Source organism: Pelodiscus sinensis, chromosome 16 (genome assembly GCF_049634645.1).
Source record: "Pelodiscus sinensis isolate JC-2024 chromosome 16, ASM4963464v1, whole genome shotgun sequence".
Taxonomy (NCBI): domain Eukaryota; kingdom Metazoa; phylum Chordata; order Testudines; family Trionychidae; genus Pelodiscus; species Pelodiscus sinensis.
Genome location: NC_134726.1, coordinates 7,376,694 through 7,401,938, shown reverse-complemented (window position 1 = coordinate 7,401,938; position 25,245 = coordinate 7,376,694). Strand labels below are relative to the sequence as shown.

General features: G+C 41.1%; 1 protein-coding gene across 2 annotated transcripts in view; it reads right to left on the bottom strand.

The window, feature by feature from the left end:
- The window catches only part of RBFOX1 (RNA binding fox-1 homolog 1), a 2,643,423-nt gene that overhangs the window by 1,609,748 nt on the left and 1,008,430 nt on the right, over window positions 1-25,245 (bottom strand). The window contains exon 1 of one of the 2 annotated variants that reach the window (XM_014574332.3): window positions 3,551-4,078. The exons of the other annotated variant lie outside the window; for it this stretch is intronic. Within the exon in view, the coding sequence (XP_014429818.1) occupies window positions 3,551-3,553 (3 nt within the window). The 5' untranslated portion in view covers window positions 3,554-4,078. Of the gene's footprint in view, window positions 1-3,550; window positions 4,079-25,245 lie in introns of those variants that run through there. 2 annotated transcript variants of the gene reach the window in all.

The following is a 25,245-nucleotide window of genomic DNA, read 5'->3' as shown; positions in this document are numbered from 1 at the left end:
GTAATACACAAATGGAGCCAGTTTGATGTAATTAAAATTACATTAGGGGTAGATTCACTCACCTTTTTTATGCCTTGCATTATGAGACTGAAGACACGTGATGATCAAGAATGAGTTCCCAGTCATCCACATGCACACTGCTGACAATACTGCTATAATCCTCCCCCTCTGACTACAATGCTGCACAAATACTAGGTTTCCTTAGGAAGTATGGGGTTGCTGCATCATGATCATTTGTTATGGGGCAGTCTCTGGATTAGTGTCAAACTTTAACTTCCCAGAGCATGAATCTTTACTGGGACACTTATTCAGTTCACATGTGCACTTACTGCTAGGCAAACGTTTGCTGGCAACAATGGGGAAATTCACTGATATATAGTGATGTGTCTATTTCCCCCTTCAAATAAGTAAGTGCCAAATAACATGCAATGAATACTGAATACAAATCACAAAGAAGATCTACACCATGTCACATAATTTTGCACTGAAAATGAGTCCATTTAAAAATATACCTCCATCAACAAAGTTTTAAACAGTAGATATTTTACTTTTCTTTGAGTTGGGTTTATAATCCCTACCACATCACCATTTAACTACCAATATCAAATGTAAGTTGTGTAAATCCCAGGCTCCCTTTAAAGCTAATGTGATGAACAAGCTTCAGCGATAAATCTTCTGAAGATGGTGTATGAACTTCTCTGGTGTCCAGCCAAACTGAGCAAAATCATTTTTATCTTCTTGGTTTATTTAACAGGTTACTAGTTTGTTTGATTTAAATGAAACAAATTTAGGAATTTGTAAATGTATACCTTTTCTGCCACTTTAAGCATAAATTTGTGTCTACTGTGTGGTAATTTTAAGAAAACTACACCCAGTACCTACATAAGAAAAAATTTACATTACAGATGAGTGCACCAAGTCCCTTTAGTGCAGTGTTGCTAATCTGGGTTGATTAGTTGATTAGTGCAGTACTCCTAATCAACTTCCCTAGGGGAGAATAAGGCACAGAAAGACTTTTGACATGGGAGGCTCCCAGCATCTTCTCCCCAAGCGGTATTACAAAACAATATTCACTGCAGCACCACCTACTGCTTCTGATGGCTGTGCTGTATGTGGCTGGGCACAATAGCAACTGCTTTAGTGTGGGAATAGAGAATTTCTGCAAAGTTGATGCAGAGGCAGGAGGGCCAGTGACAGGGAAGAAGAGGAAGGGAAATGAAGGGTGAAAAAGAGGCAAAAACCCAAAGTGAGGTAATGGGATACAGAAAACAGAGAAGGACAGAGGAGATAAGGGAATGAACAGAGCACAGGTTAGAAGTGTTAACTGAATGGAGCCACGCTGCATGAGGGCATGAAGAACTCCAAAACAAGGTCAGCAGCCTCTACTTTAGTCCTTTCCCCATGAGGTAACCTCACTACTTTTCAGTCTGAGTTAGTACATGTCAGTACAAAATTAAATATACATACTGTGATGCAGCTCTGCAGCTGGCATGAATTATTACAGGTCCATTACTGGAGCTATAACCATTTACATTAGCTGAGGATCTATCCCTGTATTTCTATATTTGCACTCTTTGCTAAAAGTACCTATTTTATGAATCCAAGATTTAGTGAATTCAGTCTGCTGAGAGACACCAGACTTCTGCAAGTATTTCTACTATTTAAGGAAACCTGCTTCTGAAAACATAAATGCCCCTATTATTCAATGCTCACAAGTGCCATGGTTACAAACATTATCAAAATTATCAACATATTGTGAATTTGACCACAGTACTTGCCATCTGTACTGTTGCTAACAAGTTAAATAGTAGTTTAAAAATAATTCAGGTTGCATAAATATAGTCCTCATTTCAGAAAATGCCAAAACCCTTTGTCAGATGTGTTGAGCAGAATAAATAAATCTTAAGGGAAACTTGAAGCCTATACAAGACACTATCTTCAGGTAGGCATCTGATTTGGACTGTAATTAGAAAAAAAACTTCAAACCATCCAAGTAAAGAGAAATACTAAATAAACTTAGAAATACCATAATTTGAGCTGTCCCCATTTGTTTTATGAGAAACACACACTGAAAATGCCATTCACTTTGTTTTTACCTAAGCTTTGCCACACACTTTCACAGCCCCTTAATGGATCATTTTCCAAACCCGAAAAATGTTTTATAAAAACAAGAACACCTTCCATTTAGAATGTGAGTTAACTATTATGTGATTATGGATTTAGTAAGCAGGGTGCTTTAAAACTCTTTCCACACATACCCCATATTACTAGTTTTTATTACCAAAGCAACACATCTTGGTCTTGCTTCTAAACAGAGTATAAAGAATTGTTTACCCTTTGTTACACCTAAATATTGTAAATAACATTCGATATCTTCCATACCTGTAGCTGTACAACTGGGAAAGATTTAAAAAGAAAAGTCTTTACCTCTCAGAACATTGTCCTTTTAAATTTTATAACTCAATTTACCTTGAATGAGCAGAGATTTTGTTACCATTACAATCAGTCATGACTAAATTGCTACTTCTTAATAAGATTCTAATGACATACTTTCCCACATTCAGAAACTGGACCAGTTAAATGACAAGTCACAGATTTGCACAAAATCTTTTGTACTTTACAAGTTTGTATCATTTGAAGGAATTAGACTTTAAGTCAGCAATTCATCTGAAAGCAGACTTGAAGATTTTTTGCATTTCAATGCTTGAAGCTGCCCTTCACTGTAACATCGTCTGATATTTTCCATCAGAAAAGCTAGCTTTAGTCACACCACTTTTACTTAGCTCCCATGAATATAGCTATAAGACAGGGATGCCTGGGATGCCTTTAGGAATATGCTGTGTGTTAGTACATTGCTTTTTTTTAAAGTGTTTCACTGACATTATTCAGTGATGTGCTTTGCTCTCTTCATCCGCCACTTAACTCCTATTAGTTTGCCCCATTTATACACATTTAGCTCGTTGGCATGATCCCTGTCTTACTCAATCCAGGTCCCTGGCACGAGCTTGTATCTGCCTCCCTGTCCTTTGAACACAACTGCATGTGGAAAACATTTCAGAACTTGCTACCTGCATCATATTACAGTAACTTTCCCGTACCAGATACTTACTTACCAGCATATACACTATCAAATACAACCCCACCACCAGCAGCAATAGAGAGGCTAGCAAGATATCACTGCAAGCAAGATGCATGAGTGGGGCCATAAGGAGAAAAGAAACTGGCTTTTGACTCACCAGACCCTTCCAAGCACACAAATCGGTCTCATTTGGAGCAGCACTTGGCTCCCCCAGGCAGAGCCGGGGCGCCTAGAGGGGACTGCAGCCCTACACTGCCTACAGTGTCCTGCCCAGAAGTGCCGCTCGGAGAGACTGAAAGCCCGGTGGCTTCCTTTAGCAATTCCTCCCACCCCACAGCACAGCACGGCAGGACAACTCTCTGAGCTGCTGGGACCAGCCCGGGGCGTGTGTGTGTGTGGGGGGGGACTTCCCAGCGCACCAGGGGCTGGTACTTTCGCCCTCTGCCCGACCCAGCCGAAGGCTCCACTCACCATAAAGAGAAGGCGGCGACTGAAGGGGACCGTGGCTCTCCCGCTCCGTCCAACAGAGGCTCCGAGGCTCAGCTGTCGCCGACCCGGGAGACGGGCAGCGTGGAGATCCCGGGAGGCTTGCCCGCCCCGGGAGCCCTTTCCCCTCGGGGCGTGAGGGTCGCGGCTGCTCTCTCCCGCCTTCACTCAGCGGGGCATCCGCCGTGCGCCTCTGCCTTCCTCCGCCGCCCTCCCGCCGGGCACCTGGGCTGCAGCCAGCGGCGAGCCCCGCGCGGGCAGAGCAATCCCGAGCCGCGGGGGGCGAGGCAGCCTCGCAAGGCGCCTCAGCCGAGCCAGCACCTGGTCCGCGGGCTCGCAGCTCGTGTCGGCGAGCTCCCCCGGCGCGCGCCCTCAGGCTGGCGGAGCCCGCTCGGCGGCTGAGCCTGGCGCTCGCCCCACGAGCCCGGCGCGGCTCGTGGCGAGCTTCCCCACTAGGCGCGCCTCGAGCTCGCACAGAGGTTCCCCCATGCACGAGCCTGGCGCTTGCAGAGAAACCTCCCCCTTCTGCGTAGGAGCCTGGAGCTGACAGAGACCCCCTCCCCCGCCCCTCAGCGGGCGAGCCCCGCGCAGGGCGGGCTGGCGTCGGGGGGGATTTCCCGGGAGCCGCTCCAGCCAGGTGACTTTGGGTGGCCGGGTTCGCCTCGCGGCCGCTCCCCAGCCGGCGCAGCAAAGTGGCTCCGGAGAAGGAGCGAGGTGACCTTCAAGCCCGCCGGGAGGGGTGGAGGGGGGGTGGCGGCGGCACGAGCCGAGCCGCCGAGGCAAGGAGCGCCCTGGCGAGCCCGAGCTGCACAGCGAGCGCGGAGCCCCGGCCGGCGCTGGGAGGGGGCGAGCGGGTCTCCCTGCCCAGCATCCCACCCTCCTGCACGCGCCGTTACGCCCGCACCGCGGGATTGGTAAGTGCAGGCAGGCGCTCGGCTCAGCCAGCGAGAGCCCCCCTCCTAGCCCGCTGGGAACTTAGGGTTGCGGGGGTGGGGGGAGAAGGACACTCCATGCTGTCCAGATGCACGTTATTTGCTATCACGCACACAGCCCCTTGGGGGAGAGGACTGGAACGAGTTTTAAATGGGCACTAGCCGAAGCGACGGCCCTGCTGTTGGTTTATTACCCCAGAGAGACGGCTACAACTTTTCCTGCAAAAGGTTGGCACAAGGGGACTGGATAAAAGGCCAACCTGCAAACGGGATTTCAGTGGCAAAAAACTAGGCAGGGGTTGACACTTCTGCCTGCCTGACAAATACTAATACTTAAGTGACAGGAAGCTGCTGATTAAAATGATGCCTGTGGCAACATTGCCTTTGCCTATTTTTCTCCCTCCCTCCCTCCCTCGGAAAACAAATCTTAGAGGAATTCTAATCTTGAACTAATGAGAAGAGGTACTGCAGCATCCCCGGCTCCATGAATTACGGTTAAACAGGTCTGACAGCAGCGAGTTCCGAGAAAGTTTGACAAATAAACAACATCAGGACCTGTCAAAAATAGTGATTTATCAGTTTTTATAAGTTAGGTATTAATTAGTATAATTATTCAGTGTTTGTGTGTTGCACACTGTGTGATTCTAGCAAATTAGTGTTATTATGGTTTAATAATAGGCACCTATGACAGTCTGGAGATGATTTATACAATAATGACAATGCACATGATTTTATTTAAATATATAGATAAAATTAAAATAGTTAACATTTTGAATGTGCATGTGTGATTTAATTTAAAAAAAATCTTTTTTTCCCCTCTGTGCAGCAACATGAATACAGGTTGAACCTCTCTAGTCTGGCACCTGACTGGTGCTGAACCACAGAATTTGGTGAACCACAGGAGTTCAGTGTTGTCTTGCAGAATTACCAACACTTCCACTGCTAACTGGGCTCTTAGAAGACATGTAGGGGCAAATTAGAGCTAAATAATAGCACAGAACACAGAGCCAGGAGTGGTAGCTGTAAACAAACTTTATGGGACAGTGGAAAACTTGGTTACACCTATGAAAAGTGGACATCTGGCTATCTAAAATCAGGCTGGATCACAGATGTTGCTGGATCAAAGAGTGCCAGATTAGAGAAGTTCAACCTGTAGAACTATAAACATTTAAGTTAGCAGCAAAGTCATGCTGAGAACTTTAAGTACTTACACTTATAAGTCAAAAGGAAATACTTATGATCCAATTCTGCAATCATTAGGGAATAAATATGACTTTACTCATGTAAAGTAGTCCCATTGATTTCAGTAGGAGTACTCATACAGGTTGAACACATGCCTGCTTATTTCCACTATTGGACCCTTATGTGCTTATGCAGCACCTAATGTGTTCCTTCTGCTCTTTTAAGATCCAATTTATGGGCCTGATTCTACAAATTCTGAACTCAATGGAATGGAGTTATGGGTGTGCATTTACTCAAGAGCACAACTCCTGGCAGAATTACCCAATTTCCTAGGGGTGAATTAATTTATTTCTGTCAGACATGCAGTAGCAAATTAATGATCTGAAGGCTCATTTTTTTAACTCACATCTGTAAAGTTATTCAGCTGTGCATTTTCAGGATTGGCATGTATATTACCAAATAATTAAAATGTGCTTTCTAAAACCTATGGCCTGACATTTCAACTTGATCTATACAGGTGAACCCTCACATCTGCGCAGACAGAGCCTTATTGACTTTAAGTGCATCCAGTTGTAGATTAGAACTGTGAGGCTCCCGCATTTCTTGTGTACCCAAAACTCACACTGAAGACATGAATTCAATTCAAGACACGAATTCAATAAGTGCACAAGAGAAACATGGTGTTACATTCTGTTTTTTTTAAAGTGTTGCACCCCGAAGTTATTATTGGACAGTACAGTCTAACAAATTATAATTCAGTATGGTCATGAGGAAAAGGAAGAAGACATCAAAAGAAAAGTTAATATATATGTAAATATAGTAATAGCATTTTTTTAATACTCCAGGGTATGTCTACACTACCCTCCTAGTTCGAACTAGGAGGGTAATGTATGCATACCGCACTTGCTAATGAAGCCCGGGATTTGAATTTCCCGGGCTTCATTAGCATAAGCGGGGAGCCGCCATTTTTAAATCCCCGCTGCTTCGAACCCCGTGTAGCGCGGCTACACGGGGCTCGAACTAGGTAGTTCGGACTAGGGTGCCTATTCCGAACTACCGGTACTCCTCGTGAAACGAGGTGTACCGGTAGTTCGGAATAGGCACCCTAGTCCGAACTACCTAGTTCGAGCCCCGTGTAGCCGCGCTACACGGGGTTCGAAGCAGCGGGGATTTAAAAATGGCGGCTCCCCGCTTATGCTAATGAAGCCCGGGAAATTCAAATCCCGGGCTTCATTAGCAAGTGCGGTATGCATACATTACCCTCCTAGTTCGAACTAGGAGGGTAGTGTAGACATACCCCCCCTAATTTTTCTTCTCATAGGTGTGGTCTTAAATGTAGCTAATTTTCCATATTATCTCCGCACATCCCTTCTCATCAACTATTACTGATTTTTCTGATGGGTTTGTGATGTGGCCAAATATCTCCAAATACTCCCATATTTATGCCAAGACAAGACAGACACTGCAAGCTACATTGCAATGTAAAACACATTACTGTTTGATGAGACATGCTCATGCAATATGAGCTAAATTCTTGGTTCCACTGAAGTTTTGAAAGTTTTGTCACTGGGTTCCTGCTTCCATGAAAGTGAAATTAGAGTTTTGCTATTGGCTTCAGTATGAGTAGCATTAGGCTCTGCATAATAAATTATCCCACTGACCAATATTATCTTCTTTCCTTGTTCTCCCCTATCTGTCTGTATAAACCTGAAGTTTCTTTACTTCTACTTATACTGATAGAGGGTCTGTCTTTTTATTGCTTGGTACAGTGACTAGCTCTAGTCTGGCACCCTGGGGACATAATGAGTACCGAACCAGAGAATCTGCCAAACCATGGGAGGTCAATATTGTAGCGAGTGGGTCTCTTTTATTTTTGTTTTGCTGAGGTGAATTAAATGGAACAAAGCTTGCAATGCTGATTCATAATATATGACTATAGTGATACATCCTATATAAGCCTATGCCTAGCCAAGGCTTATGAGCTCTCTTCATAACAAAGTGTTAGCATTGGTACACAGTTTTATTGTATTGGCAAAAGGAAATACATAGATAAAGTATAAAAGAATATTTATGCTTAGCAGTATTACAAACACTTCCACTGTTTGCTGGGCTCTTAGAAGACATATGGGGTAAATTAGAGCTACATAATAGCACAAAACACCAAGAGCCAGGACTAGCAGCTGTAAATAAACTTTACAGAACCACAGGAAACTTAGACACACCCATGATAAGAGGACATCCAGCTAACTAAAATCATGCCGGACCATGGATGTTGCCAGACCTGAGAGTGCCGGATTAGAGAGATTCAACATGTACCAATAATAAATCATGCATAGCAATAAAGGATGGTCCAGTAGTTTGGATGCTGGTTTTATATTTGGGAGTCTCAGGTTTAGTTTTCAGATCTCTAGAGGTATTCAAGTTCATAACTTCTATTGATTTGAAGACTGGTTTCAGTGAGAGTTAGGTGGCTAAATACATTTGAGGATTTAGAGCTTTGTGTCTCTGGGCCTCAGTAACACATCTGTAAATTGGGCAAAACAGTACTTTTCTACCTCATGGGTGTTGTAAGAAAAAATACATTAAAAATTACTGTGAGGCTATGAGATACTATCATTATGGAGGCCAGAGAAGAAGATAAGTTATTTAGTAAGTTACCATCATATATTTAATTTCACAAAAGTACTCAGACTGCTACTGTACAATACAGTATCACCCACAAATCAGACAGTTTAAGGACACAATCCTACAATCACTTTGACACATGCTTTTAGCCCAAGTAGTCCCTCTCAGGCCAACTGAAGTACTCATGTTTAGTCTCTAAGGGTACGTCTAGACTACCGCGTTTTGTCGACGGAAGTTTTGTCGACAGATACTGTCGACAAAACTTCTGTCGACAAAGAGCGTCCAGACACATTGAGTTCTGTCGACAAAGCAAGCTGCTTTGTTGACAGAACTCCGTAGTCTGGATGCAGTGTTACAGGCAATAACACCTTCTGTCGACAGAGTTCTGTTGACAGAAGGTGTTATTCCTCGTAAAATGAGGTATACCAGCGTCGACAAAACTGCTGAGTTCTGTCGACATTATGTCGACAGAACTCAGCGGTAGTGTAGACGCTGGTATAGTTTTGTCGACAAAAGTCCACTTTTGTCGACAAAACTAGGTAGTCTAGACACACCCTAAGATGCCACATGACTATTCGTTGTTCTTAAAACGTATGAATGCTAAGCCTTCAAAATAAGATACTGGAAGTATCAAAGAGGGCTTACTTGTCACTCCCAATTATCTGATGGAAAGTATTCCTTTCTCTGAAGTCTCTCAAAGGTGGCGTAGATAGCAATTCCAGTGCTTCTTTACCTGAAAGACACTGACTCTTCCATCTATGATATAGCCACACATTATTGTCTAATTATACAGTAACTTCTTTAGGGCAGAGATCTTGGCATTTGTAAGCTTTTGTAAATCACAAAGTATGTTCAAAGCATTCTATAAATAATAATGATGGTAGTTTTATCCTTAAGTGATAATACAATGAAATCATAAATTTGGGTTACTAACATCTTAGTCATTTCCACAGTAACTGTTTACAAAGGGAAAACCACTGAATTTAAATGCAATTGTCCAGTCATGCAGGGAGACGGAATGGTTTATAAATGAGGCACTTTCAATTTAAAAGCAAATTATCAATAACAAGAGAACAAATAAAAGGTAGATAATGAGACTTGCTGAAATGCAATGTTTTGAACAAACTTCCAGACAGGGATCATATCTTTAAAATTCTTTTACAGTCCCTCTTTCTAAATAAAAGTCAATTTTAAGAATTTTGTCACAGTCTTTCACATTTTTTCCTCTCAGTAAAGTACCCTCATGCTTTATCTCCAAATCTAAACACATTTTCAAAATTGTATTGGTAACAAAAATTAAATGTGTGGAACTATTTTAAACTAAAAGTAAATCCATAGCACATTTTGATGTATTTTCTGTTACTTATTTTAAACACTTCAAAAATCATATTGTTTCCAGTGCTGCTGTGGCCATGTTGGATATTAGAAAGAAGATGGATGACTTAACGAAGAGCTTGATGTAACTCAAAAACTTGTCTCTTTTAGCAACAGAAGCTAGCCCAATATAAGATTACTTTACTCACCTTGTAAGTAATGTTTGTTTGAGTTGGGGCAAATTGCTTTAAATTTGTATGGTGATGTTTAATCTGACAAGATATGATACTTCTGTTATACAAGGTTATATCAGAATCAATATAAAATAAAACATCCTACCCCCTTTAAGAACTTGGTGGTAAAGACTACCCCCTTCTCTCAGCTTCAGAACCAGAGTTCCAGCCCAAGCCACAGCTTCAAAATGCTGTCTTGCACAGCTATTTTTAGAGCACTAATGCAAGCCCTGCTAGCCAAGGATTCTTTGACCTGGGCTGGGAGGTTTGCCACTACAGGCTACACTAAGAAGCTAGAAAGAAAAGAATCCTTTTCCATGGGCTGCTTCAAGTGACAACAGGAACGACCGTGATACTTTTGTATCTTATTCTGAGAATTTATGATTCATGGTTTTTAAAACTTGAACTGATTACAAACCAAAGAACCTCATTCTATAATTTCTTTTGTTTAAGCAATATCATGTCTATTTGAAAGTTATACAATGCTGATTTGTTGACCTAAAATGATAGAGAATCAACCTTGTCCCTGGGTAAATTACTTCCATGATTGGTTACTCTCAATGTTAAAAATTTTCACCTTATGCCTGGTCTGAATTTGTCTAGATCCAGCTTCTGACCATTGCATCCTTAGGTGGCTTTTTCTGCTGGTTTAAGGAGATATCTATGATCAAAATCTCTTCCCCACGTAGGTACTTCTAGATCATGGTCAAGTCAGTGATTAAGATGTGCATAGGCTTTGTGCCTGCTTTCTGCACAAGAGCAACTTTTCCATGTGATACACTCCTTTGTCTCTGCGGAAAAGAACAGCTTACACCTCCTTCACCTACTTGCCAACCCAACATACCTGTTGATCTGTAAAGAACTGTGAATTTCACAAACCCTGCCTCCTGCTTTCCAGGGCAGAGCTGCGTAGTTCTGCTGATTCAGGATTTGGCTCTTTAACTGAACTTAGAGCCCATGAAAGGTGTGTGGCTGACAGCCCTGTAGGAAGACATATTCCATCACTGAGACACATGGGCATCAGCAGTGCAAGCTCCCTGTCATGGAACCTTATTAATTGTATTGCAGTAGTGCTTAAAGGCTCCAATACATCATGTTAAGAAACTGTAAAAATATATAACACAAAGACAGGCCATCTCCCAAAGATATCACCACCTAAGGCTGCAATCCTAGTAAGACTTATTAACGTCCTTAAGTTTACACAGTGTAAATGCTTAGTTTTACATATGGTAAGTGGTCCCACTAATGCCACCAATTCTGCACATAGAGATTGGACCCCATGTGAGCAGCCAACAAAATCCTGCTCTCTATTTTCTACAGCAGAATTGCATTGGTAGTCCCATGGCTGTGTATAAAGCTAAACATGTTCATTAAATCTCTGCAGGATCTAGTCCTGAGTACATGTGCCTTAGCCATTTTCCTAATTGACCTCCTGGGCAGGGGGAAGAAAGGATGATTAATTCTACCTATTTGTTTGATTTTTAGCCTTTCTAACTGAGACAGCTAGTGGTTTGTGAAAGGGATACCTGTCCACAGTGTACTGAACTTATAATAATGAAAGGTTTAGGAAGTAGAAGACTGAGCAAATTAGGGGTCTTTCATCCTCTTAATAAACAAGTACACCTGACACCATCTTTCTAGGAATTACACACAGTGAGGGAAAAATAGAAACCTTAATCATTACCAGGAATATGAACTGATTTAGGATTTTGTTAGTTTGGGAACTAGTACATTAATTTATCAGCTGGTAACTCTGATACATATGCTGTGTTTCACCGAGATGTAGGAGAAGCTAAACCCTACCAAGAACTTCATCTGTTATTGTATGCAAAGCTTTTATAATGGCATGTGTTTATTTAGAATGGAATTGATGAGCGAGAGAGAGAGAAAATACATTCCAGAAGGTTTGTCTCTCTGTTCTCCTTTTCGTTACTATCAACATTTTCCCCACCCGTACTATTATTATGGCTTCATCCAATGCCATTAGCATGACGACTCATAGCTGAAACATGACCTATCAAGTGTGTGAAAGGTCATTTCATCACAACTGCATTTATAGATTCTAGCTGAAACATAGTGAAGCCTCAATGAAAAGAAAAGATACCCAACTTCACTTTTTTTTCTCATATAAAATTACTTTTAAAGGAGGGAAATCGAACATATTATTTTGTGGGTAACTAAAAAAAATGTTTTGCCTCCATGATTGTCCTGGCTTCGCTGTTATTTATGTGTATTCAATTATTTCACCCCTCCTGCACCCTGCTGTTACTGAAGTGTCTGTAATAAGGGCTTCTCTCAGCCCTTCCTGGTCAGTTTGCTTTCAGCCTGGTTTCTTACAAGGTCACCAGATCTGATGTTCTTGGATCCACTTCTGGTCTTGCATCTAAATTTCTGGCTTGCTTGTCTCCCAGCTCTGAGGTTAGGCTGTGTTTGGGCCTGCTGCTTGCCTCTAAAGCAAGTAGCAAGCAACCTTCAGTTGCTCACATCACTAAGTCTTTTCTCAGTCCCCAGCTTCTCTCCCACAGGCCCCTTTTCAACAAACCACTTAATTCAAATGGTACTAGATAATGCAGAAATGCTCAAATGTTCACAGGGAGTTGTTTACAGCAGTCTACACCGTGATTAGGTACATCAGGAACTATGTTGGCAGTTGCTTGACAATAGCTAACTCTGTATTCCAGTATAAAGTCATCAACACACATGCTTAGCATCGGGAGCCAGGCAAAATGAAACAGTGGTTGATATATGGAGTTTTGTCATCAGAGCTAGCTATTGGTGGGCTCTGCGATTATGTAAAGCAAATAAATGAGACAGTGATTATTATGGTAGGAGAAAAGCAGCTTTAATTGCTACTTGAAATGTAGAAACCAAAAAGCAGTTGAAAAAGAAAATAGATCTAGAGTTTGTGAAAGATGAATGAGAAGGTCAAAGATAGCTATTTATGGGACACAATAATTGTTTTGAATAAAATAGCCTAACTAAGTACTGCAGATGCAGTAATAAAATGAAAATTAAGATTTAGTAAGAGAAAATTGGTAACATTTTCTTTCAATTTGTCAAAATGTAAAAGAGTTCCTGTATTTACAAAAATGGTTAGAACATTATACATTAATATGCAACACCTTAACATTCATAATGTATTTGCTGCACATAACATTTATAACACATCCACAACCACTAAAAATGCATTTGCTTTATTTTAAGGGCTTGTAATTTCATTACCAATGGCTAAGTGAACATTTAAGCCATTTCCAATGAAATATGCAACCGTAAAGTAAAGTAAATGCGTTTGTGGTAGCTGCTGATGTGTTATAAAAACTCTGTGCTGTGACCACTTCATGAATCATCTCCAAGATAATTATGCATTACTGTATACTTTACTAGGAGTAATATAAAAGTATCTCTTTCACATATATACTTTAATCGACTAATAGATAGCCCTTAAAATAAAATATTTCTGGGAAAGTCAAGTCTGGAATGACCTGAGGAATGCAGTAAGGGCATGATGGTATCTTGAAATTAATGACAAGATGCAAAGGCCCTGTCACAGCACTAGCAAGTGGGGAAACAGAAAATCTTCTCACTACCCGAGTCACCTTCCTATCTCTAGACACATGGAAAAGGCAGCGCTCTAAACTGGGGCCTAATTAAGAATTGAGGGCAAGAGTTTTAAAAGTGACTCCTTCTCATATCCAGACTTCTTTAGGATGTCTCAAATTAGTCTCCCAAAATTTGAAGCCCCCCAAATCACTATTGCTCACTTCTGAGGCTAGGTCTAGACTACACCCTTTTATCGGAAAAAGCTACGCAAATTGCATAGCGCAATTTACGTAGCTTTTTCCGATTGCTTTTCCAGAAGAGGCAGATCTGAGCACAAAGCTGTATTACTCTAGTGTGTTCTTTTTGGTTTGTTCAGTGGCTTCTATAATACCTTTACAGGCATTTATCTAGTGTCCTGAGCATTTTTTTTGGTTTTGTTTGCTCCACCTGTTGGGAGGTTAAGAGCTGTAGAATTTTATAATTTGGAGTGGATCATGGATTCAGCTGGACTTCATTTTTCATCCACTAGAGCTTTGTGGTGGATGGAACATGTGCAGCTTTGAGATAGCACCAGAAGTTGAATACATAATTGTTTTTTCTATTTATTGTTTAGGAAGCAGCACTGCCCCACAGCTGGTCAGCTGTGGGACTCCTGTCTATATGTAGTTTTATTGGACCCAATCAAATTTGTGTCGATGGTATTAAAACTGAGTTCCAGACTTCTCTCAAAGTAAACTGCATTATAGTACTATATAGTATTAACAGTAAGTTTTAGGGAAATTATACTCATCTAGTGGTTTCTAAAGTCAAAAGAGTTTTTCCCTTTAATGTTTTCATAGTCAATCTGAAGCCCCCCATGTGTTTGTTAAGAGGTCAAAGTAAGTATAACTTAGAGTGTGTTCAATTTTCTTTTCTCTGTAATAAAATCTAAGTCTGTTTGGCTTTTTAGGGGATTATTCTGAAATATGATTTTCCTTTTTTCCCCTCCATGTTGACTTAAAGGACCTTTGTACTATTGTAGATTTCTAGAAGCAGATTTACTTACTTTGGAGAACATGTGGAGTAGGGTATTGCATAACTAGATCATCAGTGCACAAAAGGTATGTTATCTCTGACTTATTAATGAGAGTCCTGGGATTGGCAACCGCTCCAATAGAGCTGGTTCTCTATATGAAAAAGGGTCAAGCTTCTTTTATTACCATTTCTTGTGGGGAAGCATTTGTAGGCCTGTTTTTATTATTATCCTACACCGTGGACTGTTATATGAATTAAATATCACATCCACCCAACCCTTTTGTTTTGTAGCTAAGTAGATTCAGGCCTGAGTGACAGAAAATTCAAAAGCATATCTACTATCCATGAAATTGGCACAGGTTTTCAATTTTTGAGCTTGTTAAAGGACATTTGTTAAATGCAGACATTTCATACCCTAATTGTTAAGGAAGCAGTATGGCAAAATAGACAGGTCACTGGAATAAGACTTAGGAGACCAGTGTTTAATTTTTAGCTCTGTCAGTGGTTTACTTGGTTTACTTAAATTTGCTTCAGTTTCCAAAACTGTAAAACAGGAATAATGGTATTAGCCTCTTTTGTAAGAAGTTTTGGGAGCTACAGCCCTAGAGCTTTAATATTATTAATCACCTGTTGAACAATGCTACATTTTCCATTCCTGTTGCTAACCCAGATGTAGACCTTTCTTGTAGTGGAGTGAGAACATATCTATGTTTACATTTTAGGACAATTAGTTCATCCAACAAAATCTCAGAAAATGTCTGTATAGGAGGGCTTGCTTAAATAATTTTAGAAGGGCTTTCAGGACGCATTGACTGCTGTTATATTTCATATGATAAATTATCGGGCCACAGAAATCATAAGAACATAAGAATGGCCCTCCTGGATCAGACCAAAGATCCATCCAGCCTAGCATCCTGTATTGTGACAGTGGCCAATGTCAGGGAATGAGCAGAACATTGAGAATCAAGTGATCCATCCCCTGTTGTCCATTCACAGCTTCTGACAAACAGAAGTTAGGGACACCATTTTGCACATTCTGACTAACAGCCATCATGGACCTATCCTCCATGAATTTATCTAACTCTTTTTTGAACACTGTTATAATCTTGGACTTTACAACATCCTCTGACCAAGAATTCTACAGGTTGATTATGTGTTCTGTGAAGTATTTTCTTTTGCTTGTTTTAAACCTGCTACCTATTAATTTTATTTGGTGACCCACAGTTTGTGTTATAGGAAGGAGTAAATAACTCTTCTTTATTCACTTTTTTCACACCAGTGAAGATAATACACCTCTATCATATCTCCTCTTAGTCATCCCTTTTCCAAGCTTTAAACTACCAGTCTTATTTATATCTTCTCATAAGGCAGACATTTCATACCCTAATTGTTTTTGTTGCTCTTTTCTGATTTTTTTCCAGTGCCAAGATAACTTTTTTGAGATGAGTTAGCTATATCTTGCAAAGCAGTATGCAAGCTGTGGGTGTACTATGGATTTATATAGCGGCAATAAGATATTCTCTGTCCTATTCTCTATCCCCTTCTTTATGATTCCTAATATTTTGATTGCTTTTTTTGTTTGGTGCTACACATTGAGTGGATTTTTTTTCAAAGAACTACCCACAATGACTCCAAGATCTCTCTCTTGAAAAGTAACAGCTAGTTGAGTCCTCATTATTTTATACACATAGTTGATGTTATATTTTCCAATATGCATTACTTTTCATTTATGAACATTAATATTAATCTGCCATTTTGTTGCCAAGTCACCTAGGCTGTGTCTAGACTCGCTAGTTTTTCTGGAAAATCAGCCACTTTTCTGGAAAAACTTGCCAGCTGTCTACACTGGCCACTTGAATTCCCACAAAAGCACTGACAATCTCATGTAAGATTGTCATGTCAGTGTTCTTGCGGAAATACCATTCTGCTCCCATTCGGGAAAAAGTCCTTTTGCACAAAAGTTTGTGCAAAAGGGCCAGTGTAGACAGCTCAGCTTTGTTTTCCGCAAAAAAGCCCCGATCGCGAAAATGGCGATCAGGGCTTTTTTGCGGAAAAGCACGTCTAGATTGGCCACGGACGCTTTTCCGCAAAAAGTGCTTTTGCGGAAAAGCGTCCGTGCCAATCTAGACGCGGTTTTCCAAAAATGCTTTTAATGGAAAAGTTTTCCGTTAAAAGCATTTCCGGAAAATCATGCCAGTCTAGACTTAGCCCCTGTGTTTGGAGATTCTTTTGAAGCTTTTCACAGTCTGATTTGGACTCCCTAAGTCTGAGTTTCTGAAAGTTTTCCTTAATTCTTGTTTTGCTTTAAGGGCATACAGATGAGATGGGAGAACTGACTGTTTTCATGGTGTCTTCAAAAGTAATTGTGTTTTAATTAGGCTATTTTGTTCTTATGAACCTTTCCCAATTCAGATTTATTTTTATATATTCTATTTTTATGCATGTATCTTTCTTGTATGTGAAGTTAGAAATGTTGCATGGGAACCTGTTTTAAAAGTCCATGTATCCTAGTAAAAAAACATTAGTGATACTTTAACAACTTGATGGCTCAGTGAGCAAGTCAAATACCAGACTATGAAAGGTTTTGTTTTCCCTGTAAACCCATACTATAGTTGGATCTACAAAGATGTGGCCAGACTATCTGATGCGAGAACTCATTCTGTAGCTGATACTTTTTCACTCAAGGTGAGAAAAGTTTGAACTGAACACAAAGAATTCCCACCTTGTGCAAAAGGGTCCAAAGGGAAAACAAACAATAGAGGCACTTGCCAGATGTTAGGAGACCCCCTTATTACCATCTGTAGGAAACATCTAAGACTGAACAGGGGAAGAATCAGGCCTAAGCTAGGAGGCTGCTTAGCTTGTGAAAGAGATCATAAGAACTATTGTTTAGGGTAAGAATTAGAATGTAAGAAGTTTCTTAGTATATTAGGATTAAGTGGTGTGTTTTGTTGATTATGGCTTAGTAACTTTCTTTGATCTGCTCTTTTCACTTGAAATCACTTAAATCCTACATTTTATATTTAACAAGAACACTTCTGTTTATTATCAATCCTGGGGAGGAGGGAGCAACCGCTGTGCATATCTGTCATTGATAAAGAGGGTAAATTTATGAGCTTTTTCTGTGTAAAATTTTCATGCAGAGTAAGACAGATTTATTTGGGGGTTTGGTCCTTTTCGGGGGGTTGTGTTCCTGGGTGTTGTCAAAGGCCTTAAATCTGAGCCTTCCCAGAGATGAGCTGGTTCAGTGTCTGTGTTACTGTACTGGGAGGCTGTTACTCCAACTCTATGCTTGGCCGGGGAGACCAGAGCTTCTGGTCAGGAGGGTGAGAGTCCCAGAGGGCAGGAATGTGGGCTCAAAGTCTTGATCAGCACACTGGCGGACCACCGGAAGAGGACTTCCGTGATTCAGTCCATCACAGAGGCATTAGAAATGCTCTGTCCAGACTCCCTGAATTCTCCCTTTTCCCCTTCTACTAGAGAGCTAATTTGTAATTCTGTGGTGGAGCCTATTTTACCTATGTACCAAATGTGAAGTTTTAAATTAAAGTCATTTTAGAATTACCTAAACTCACAAATAATCTGAAAATGTCTTTGGAGAAAACTATTGGATTCTCAGTAGTCCAATGCATTAGTTTCTAGCTAACTCTTGTAGTTCACGAGATATTGGATTTTAAAATGATCACTCATACCTCAGACTGGATTTGTGGTTTTGGCACTACTCCAGAATTGAATATAGCAAGTAGTAGAGTATGGACTAATGTAATTGTCAACCTCTTATCCAACATCATATTTGAGTCTATGTTTGACAGCAGTGAAGAGATTAAAACAGTTTTATCAACAGAAAACATGGAGCAGACATTGTTTTGAAAGAAAGAAAGAAAGAAAGAAAGAAAGAAAGAAAGAAAGAAAGAAAGAAAGAAAGAAAGAAAGAAAGAAAGAAAGAAAGAAAGACTTTCTAAAATATTTGGCCAGAGGGCTATATTGCTCAGGATTTCAGGATTAATAGCAGTGCATTACTGATAAAAATGTATAGTGGATAATTATTCTTGTTTAAAAAAAATCTGAGAAATGCCAATATCTGTGAAAGAATTTCCTTGCTCTCTCTCTCTCTGTTTGTAATAATTAAACAACAGTCATTAAAACAGGTTATACTATCAGTTAATTTTATTACTAGTGTTCATGCCTCTGCACTCACATAGATAGATATTGTATCAAACAGAAATTCTGTATATCCATGAAACAGCTGTATATCCATGAAAGGGAAATGAAATATAATGATTTCCTAGATTATGATGGAGCATAAGCTTTCGTGGGCAAAGACCCACTTCGTCAGATGCATGTATAATGCATCTGACGAAGTGGGTCTTTCGCGAAAGCTTATGCTTCTACACTTCAGTTAGTCTATAAGGTGCCACAGGACTCCTCACCGCTTTTGCAGATTCAGACTAACACGGCTACCCCTCTGATACTAGATTATGATATTTAAGCTAAATCCTTGATTCCCACATCAGTTATTGAAAGGAAGATGAAGAGTTCATGAAGTGTTCAATAAATGTCAAAAATCAGTTGTTACACCGAGGATTTGATATGGGTCCATGAAGCCTTTCCTCTCTAGGCCACCAATTCAAATCCAGCCAAATGCAACATTGACCAAATTGCATCTTCATCTGAAGACTTTTTAGTAATATTTGTGAAATCAGTTTGCACACTCAGGCCAGTTCCTAAAGGGCAAGTAGCCAAATCACACAATTCAGTATGACAATGCTGTATTGGAAATTGTGAAATGTAAAGTCTTGTTTATTCATCCAACTACATAAATGGCACATAGGAGCTAATCTAAACTTTCAGTAAACTTAATGAAAATTAGAGACAGTATTTCTTTCATGTTGTTAATAAAATAAATCTTTTCAAATATCAGCTCATCCTGACAGAATACTCCTCAGAAAATAAAACTTTGTGCATTTTTCTTGTTGTTTATTGACAATGACCGAGCTGTGTAAATTACTGGATAATGATAGGAAACGTATTTCATCAGGGTTCAGTAGTATAATGGATGAGCCCTTAGGCTCATGAGAGCCAAAGGATGCCTTTGCTTCTCCTCAGGCCATGTCTACACTATGGCTACGTCTAGACTGCAAGTCTCTTTCGAAAGAGGCTTTTCCGAAAGATACTTTCCAAAAAACTTCTTTCGAAAAAGAGCATCAAGACTGCAATCTCTTCTTTCGAAAAAGTGAGCCGCTTTTTCGAAAGAAAGCACCCAGGCAGTCTGGATGCTCTCTTTCGAAAAAGGCCTGTTTGCATTCAAGAACACCTTTTTTCGAAAGAGCACTTTCGAAAAAAGGCGTTCTTCCTCGTGAAATGAGGAGTACCACCATCAAAAGAAAAGCTGCATTCTTTCGATTTAATTTCGAAAGAACGCGGCTGTAGTCCCAGGTGAAGTTTTTTTCGAAAAAAGGCTACTTTTTAAAAAAAAAACCTGCAGTCTAGACACAGCCTATGAGATAAGGTCAGATCTATTATGGTCAATTTCTGGACACCCGATTTTGCAAAGTCAAAGGTCCATGTCCTCACTGCAGAGAAGAATCAAATATAGTCTAAAGTAGCACAAGCTCATTGGGGAGCCTATTGTCGACTCAGAGAGTGATGCACTGTGGGTAGATTTGCATTCAGGACTATACTTCCGGTGCCAGCTAAGACCAAATTGATGCAGCGGATGGTTATGGATTCTTGTCATCAGCTTCCCATAATGCACTCCCTCCTTGTGTGACATCAACAAGAAGCAGTGTGGTTGTGACTTTTGAGCCTCCATTTGCTGTGCAGATGCCATGGCATTGCAGCAAACTACAGTGATGCCAATGTGTGCAATGGTGCACATAATGGCACAGTACTTTGAGAGCGTACGTGTCACTCTGCTAGGAAGAGGAGGAGGACTAATCTCAGCTTGGAGTTGCTGCTCAAGCAAGCCCCGATGCTGATGCAAGTTCAACCACAAGTCAGTGTTGTGGACACAGTAGTACACAAGTTTTGGTGCCGTGATACAAGCACAGACTGGTGGGACTGAATTGTGATGCAGACATGGGACTATCAGCAGTGGCTGCAAAACTCCCGAATACGCAGGCACACTTTCTTTGAACTTTACAAATGGCTTTCCCCTGCCCTGAGGTGCCAGAATACCCCCCTGACTGCCCCTGAGTCCCCTCCCTCTCACCCCCAATTCCAGTGGACCCTGGGGACCCTAGAGGTGGAAACAATGTAGCTGGAGGAGGAGGGACAGGTGTTTTCATCGGAGCAGCTGGGGTTCTGTGAGGAGGCCCTCTCTAGACATGCTGCCAGATGCTCCATCCCAGCTATCAGGAGGCAAAGATGGTTTCCTGATACCTCACCTGCAGCTGCCTGCAGGCTTTCCTTTCCTGGCACTCTGCCCACATCTCCTCCACAAGAGTGTTCATGCACTTTATCTGCTCCCTGAACATGTCCTCCCTTAGTTAGGAGTTGTATTTCCACGATCCTAGCAACAGTGAAGAGTTGCTTTCAGTGCTTCATGGTGGAATATGTTGTTTCTTGCATTTCATGTAACCTGTGTTATTTGGACTATGCTTGTCATGGAGATATGAATGTTCTATGTTGTGGTACTTTAAACACTTATTGTAAATATATATGAATAAAAACCAGGCATCTTCACATGACTTGGTTGACATTCTACCAAATTGTCTCTAAGAGAAAGTGTAGTGATCAACCCTATCGTCCTCATAGCAAGAGACAGGTAATATTCAGGGAGTCAATCTGTGGCAATTTTAGTCTACTGTCTTTCAGGGTATAGTTCAAAGTGTGTCTCTTTACTAACAATGTTAGAGATGATGGGGGATGCTGTATACTGAGGTTTGTGTAAACGGTGAGGAGCTCAGAGAGTCTGTAATGAAAGTTAAATTTATTTGGAGGGTGGATTAGCAAGTTTTATTATTTATTTCTGTAACCTCTGTCCATGGCAGGAGACTGGGGTGCTAAAGTGGTGCAGCTTCCGGGGGTCATAGGTGGCTCCATGTTACCCTGTGCTTGCAGCCCCCTGCCCCCGCATTGGCTATGATTCCTGGCCAATGGGAGTGATGGGGGTGGAGTCTTGCTTGAGCTGTCATACCCCCAGCCTAAAGGGAGGGGAAATAACAGTGTGCAGAGCTGCTTCCTGCCCTCTTCCCCCGGGGGAGCTGGCCATTCAGGGGCTTTAGTGCCAGGTCTCTGCTGTGGGGAGCCAGCACTTTCCCTCCAGCCATGCGGGGAGTCGCTGAGGCTCAGAGAGTCACTGAAGGGCTGGAACACCAGTGCCTGCTCACTCTGCTGTGGAGATTGGGGAGGGTCCCAAGTCTTGTGGGCCACATCAAGGCAAACCTGGGGTTGGATCCAGCCCACAGGTCCTCCATCCCTGGATTATGGTCACACCACGGCAAAGTCAAGAACTAGTTTCAGTTCTTCAACCCCTGCCAACGCTTTCCTTCTGGTGTATATTTCCAGCAACCCAATGAAAGTAGAAAACCATGTGTTTTACACTTCGGCTATGTCTACACTCGCGGCTTCTTACATAAGAAATATGCAAATGAGGCTAAGCATGGAAAATTGCTGAGCCTCATTTGCATTCCTAATGAGCCGCCGTTTTTGCAGAAGAGTCTCTTGGGCAAGAAGGAGCTGTCTACACTGCCCCTTCATGCGCAAGAAAAACCCTCTTGCGCAATGCCGTTATTCCTGAAAATAATTGGCTTAGTGGCATTGCGCAAGAGGGTTTTTCTTGCGCAAGAAGGGGCAGTGTAGACAGCTCCTTCTGGTGCAAGAACCTCTTTTGCAAAAATTGTGGCTCATTAGGTATGCAAATAAGGCTCAGCAATATTCCACGCTTAGCCTCATTTGCATATTTCTCACACAAGAAGCCGCAAGTGTAGACATAGCCTTTATGTTTAAAAAAAGATGGTTGGTAGAGATTGTAAATTACCCTCACGATTTGCTTTTCTGCAAATAAGGCACATATGTTAATTGGAGAACTGCTTGAAATACTGTAAGTGGGTTGCCTGTTATGTTTTTGTGGAACAGGTTAATAAAAATATTAATGCCCTCTTCTCCAGTTTATTATATGAACAATTATGAGTCAACAACTACTCTGTAGTTGTTTTCCAGGGTGGATAAAAACAGATTATGATGGGTCTACTGAAAATAAAATTCTTTTTTGTGGGAGTCAAGTGTCACTGAGCTCCCCCCAGCAGACCAGGGAGACACGGAGCAAAGCCATGGAGCATGCGGGCAGCGGGACAGCCCAGACGCGCTGCGGCTGTCCCAATGCCGGTGTCCTCGGCGGCTTTGCTCCCCGTCTCCCTGGTCTGCTGGGGGGAGGCTCTCCCCCCAGCAGACCACGGAGATGCGGAGCAGCATTTCTCGCCCCGGAGGACGCGGGCGGCGGGACCACGGCGCATCTGGGCATCCCGCCACTCCCATCCTCTGGGGCGAGAAAAGCCCCATTCGTAACTGCGGATCCGACATAAGTCGGATCCGCGTAACTCGGGGACTGCCTGTATTCACAAAATAGTGCCCATGGACTTGATTCAATTTTCTTTTACTGACTGAACTAAACTTTTACAAGTGGGGGGAGCATTTTCTATTTCTTGACCCTATTTGACAGAAATATAATTTGCTTTTCAATTAACATTGATCCCTTAAAATATTTCAAACAGTTCTCCAGTTAACATGTGGGCTTTATTTGATTGCGAGGGGAGTATTTGTAGGGGAAAATACTAACCATTAAGAATATATATAGCAGAAATAAGACCTGTGTTGAAAAAGACAGAACATTTTCTGGAAAGATAAGAGGTTCAGAGCTCTTACACTTCTCACACTTGCAGATTTAAGGATTGAATTGAGATGCAAAGGCAGAAAATGGTGGGATTCAGTCTTAATTCTATGCCCCACTTCAGTTAAAAATCTTTATTGCTGGAAGGAAGCAAAAATTTCCTGCTGGGTGGAGATTTTTTTTCTCATGTGACAGCTGGCCAGCATGCATTCCTCTATTACACATAAATGTTTATCTCTTTTCCTCTGTAAACAATAATCTTGCATTCCCTCTATCAGCAATGGAAGAAGCCTACAGAACTGGATGTAGAGCACAGCACTGGGAAATGTTGCTAACTGGTTAACATTTTGCCTGTTTGTAGGAAACCAGATGAAATGAATGGTCAAGTCTTTATATCCTGTATAGCAGGGAAGATCTAAATCCTGTGGCAAAATCCATTGGTATTTAAAGTCAACAATGGAGATTTTTAAATTAAATATATAATTTAATTATATCCACATGAATAGTATAATAGAGTGGCATGTCTGTTGTTTTTAACATGCTATCATGGTTTGCATTGGCAATACAAAAGTGCATCATATGAACTATCAGGGGGAAGTTGATGATTTGGTTTGCTGGGTTGAGAGCAATGGAAAAGGCTCAGGAAATGATTTTGAAATAAGGAATATGTTCATTAGTGGAATATTTTTGCTAAAGTGATCAGGAGTGAAACAAAAAGTGGCTATTTTAAGGTTCCAACATTAGCAACACCTGGAGGCAAGTAGAAGAAATTCATATCCCAACAAACTATTATTGCTGGCTTCTTGTAGACTCAAAAAGTCAATATGGAGATAGTTTACATTTATATTTTGAAGATTTCTTCCTCAACTGTGAGCACTGTCCGGTACTGTATGTTGTCATTTATCTCAGTGCAAAATGAGTACACAGTGTGCGTAAAATGTTACTAGATCAGAATGGTAACATGTTACAAATACTTTGCAGTGGGAAAAATCAGTGACAAATCAGGATCCTAATTTAGTATACAATGTAAGATGAGATTCTGGAGCTCAGTTCTCTATTGCACATTCCAAGGCAGTGAACGCTGCTGAGAAAATCAGAGTGTGGAGTCACAAAAAATGGGCTGTGCCTTTAACACTGATATTGTGATAACCCAACCTACCAAAAAATTACAGTACAGAGCTGTCTTTCACAGAGGGCTACTGTGCCATGTGGAAAACCCAAACTGTTTATCATAGAGCTAACTCCGTGGCATTAGCATGCCTGAGTCTATCTTTTGGGCCCGATACTGTCTCCAATGCCATCTCCTTTGTCCTACACTGTCATCCTTAGCCCTCATACAGCTCAGGGTCAAGCACCAAGCACAGCTCTGCCAGGTTGTGAATAAGTCTTTATATGTACGGACATTAGCCATTTCTGCTTGAAAAAATATTCTCTTCAGTACTCAATCCCTAGCCAAGACATCGAAGCCCCACATCACAAAGATAAACTAGACTGAATTTAGATATTTAAAAAATGCAAGGAAAGTAATACTACTGGCATTTAACTTTGAGAATTAAGCATCCATGAAAGTCTTCTGGAGGTGTGTACTTCTTGATTTATCTCCTGTCATACTGATTAACTCATTCCCCCTCATAACTCTGTTGCCTGTTACCACATTCAGCACAAACTCTGTGTCCTCACTCTCAATCTCCATGCAATGTAAATCTCTGCTCTCCTTTTCTCCTATATTCCTTTGTCTCTCTCTCTTGTTGCTTATATTCTTTCCAATTCCAACAACAGATACAGTAACCCAGGAAACAATCCCTGCAACAAACTCCACTGCCAAATCTGTCCACACATCTACCCTTGTGACACCATCCTAAGATCTAACCACATCAGCTATGCCATCAAAGGCTCATTCACTTGCATATCTACTAATATGATATATATCATCATGTGCCAGCAATGTCCTTCTGTCAGTTACATTGAACAAACCAGATTGTCTCTATGCAACAGAATAAATGGACATAA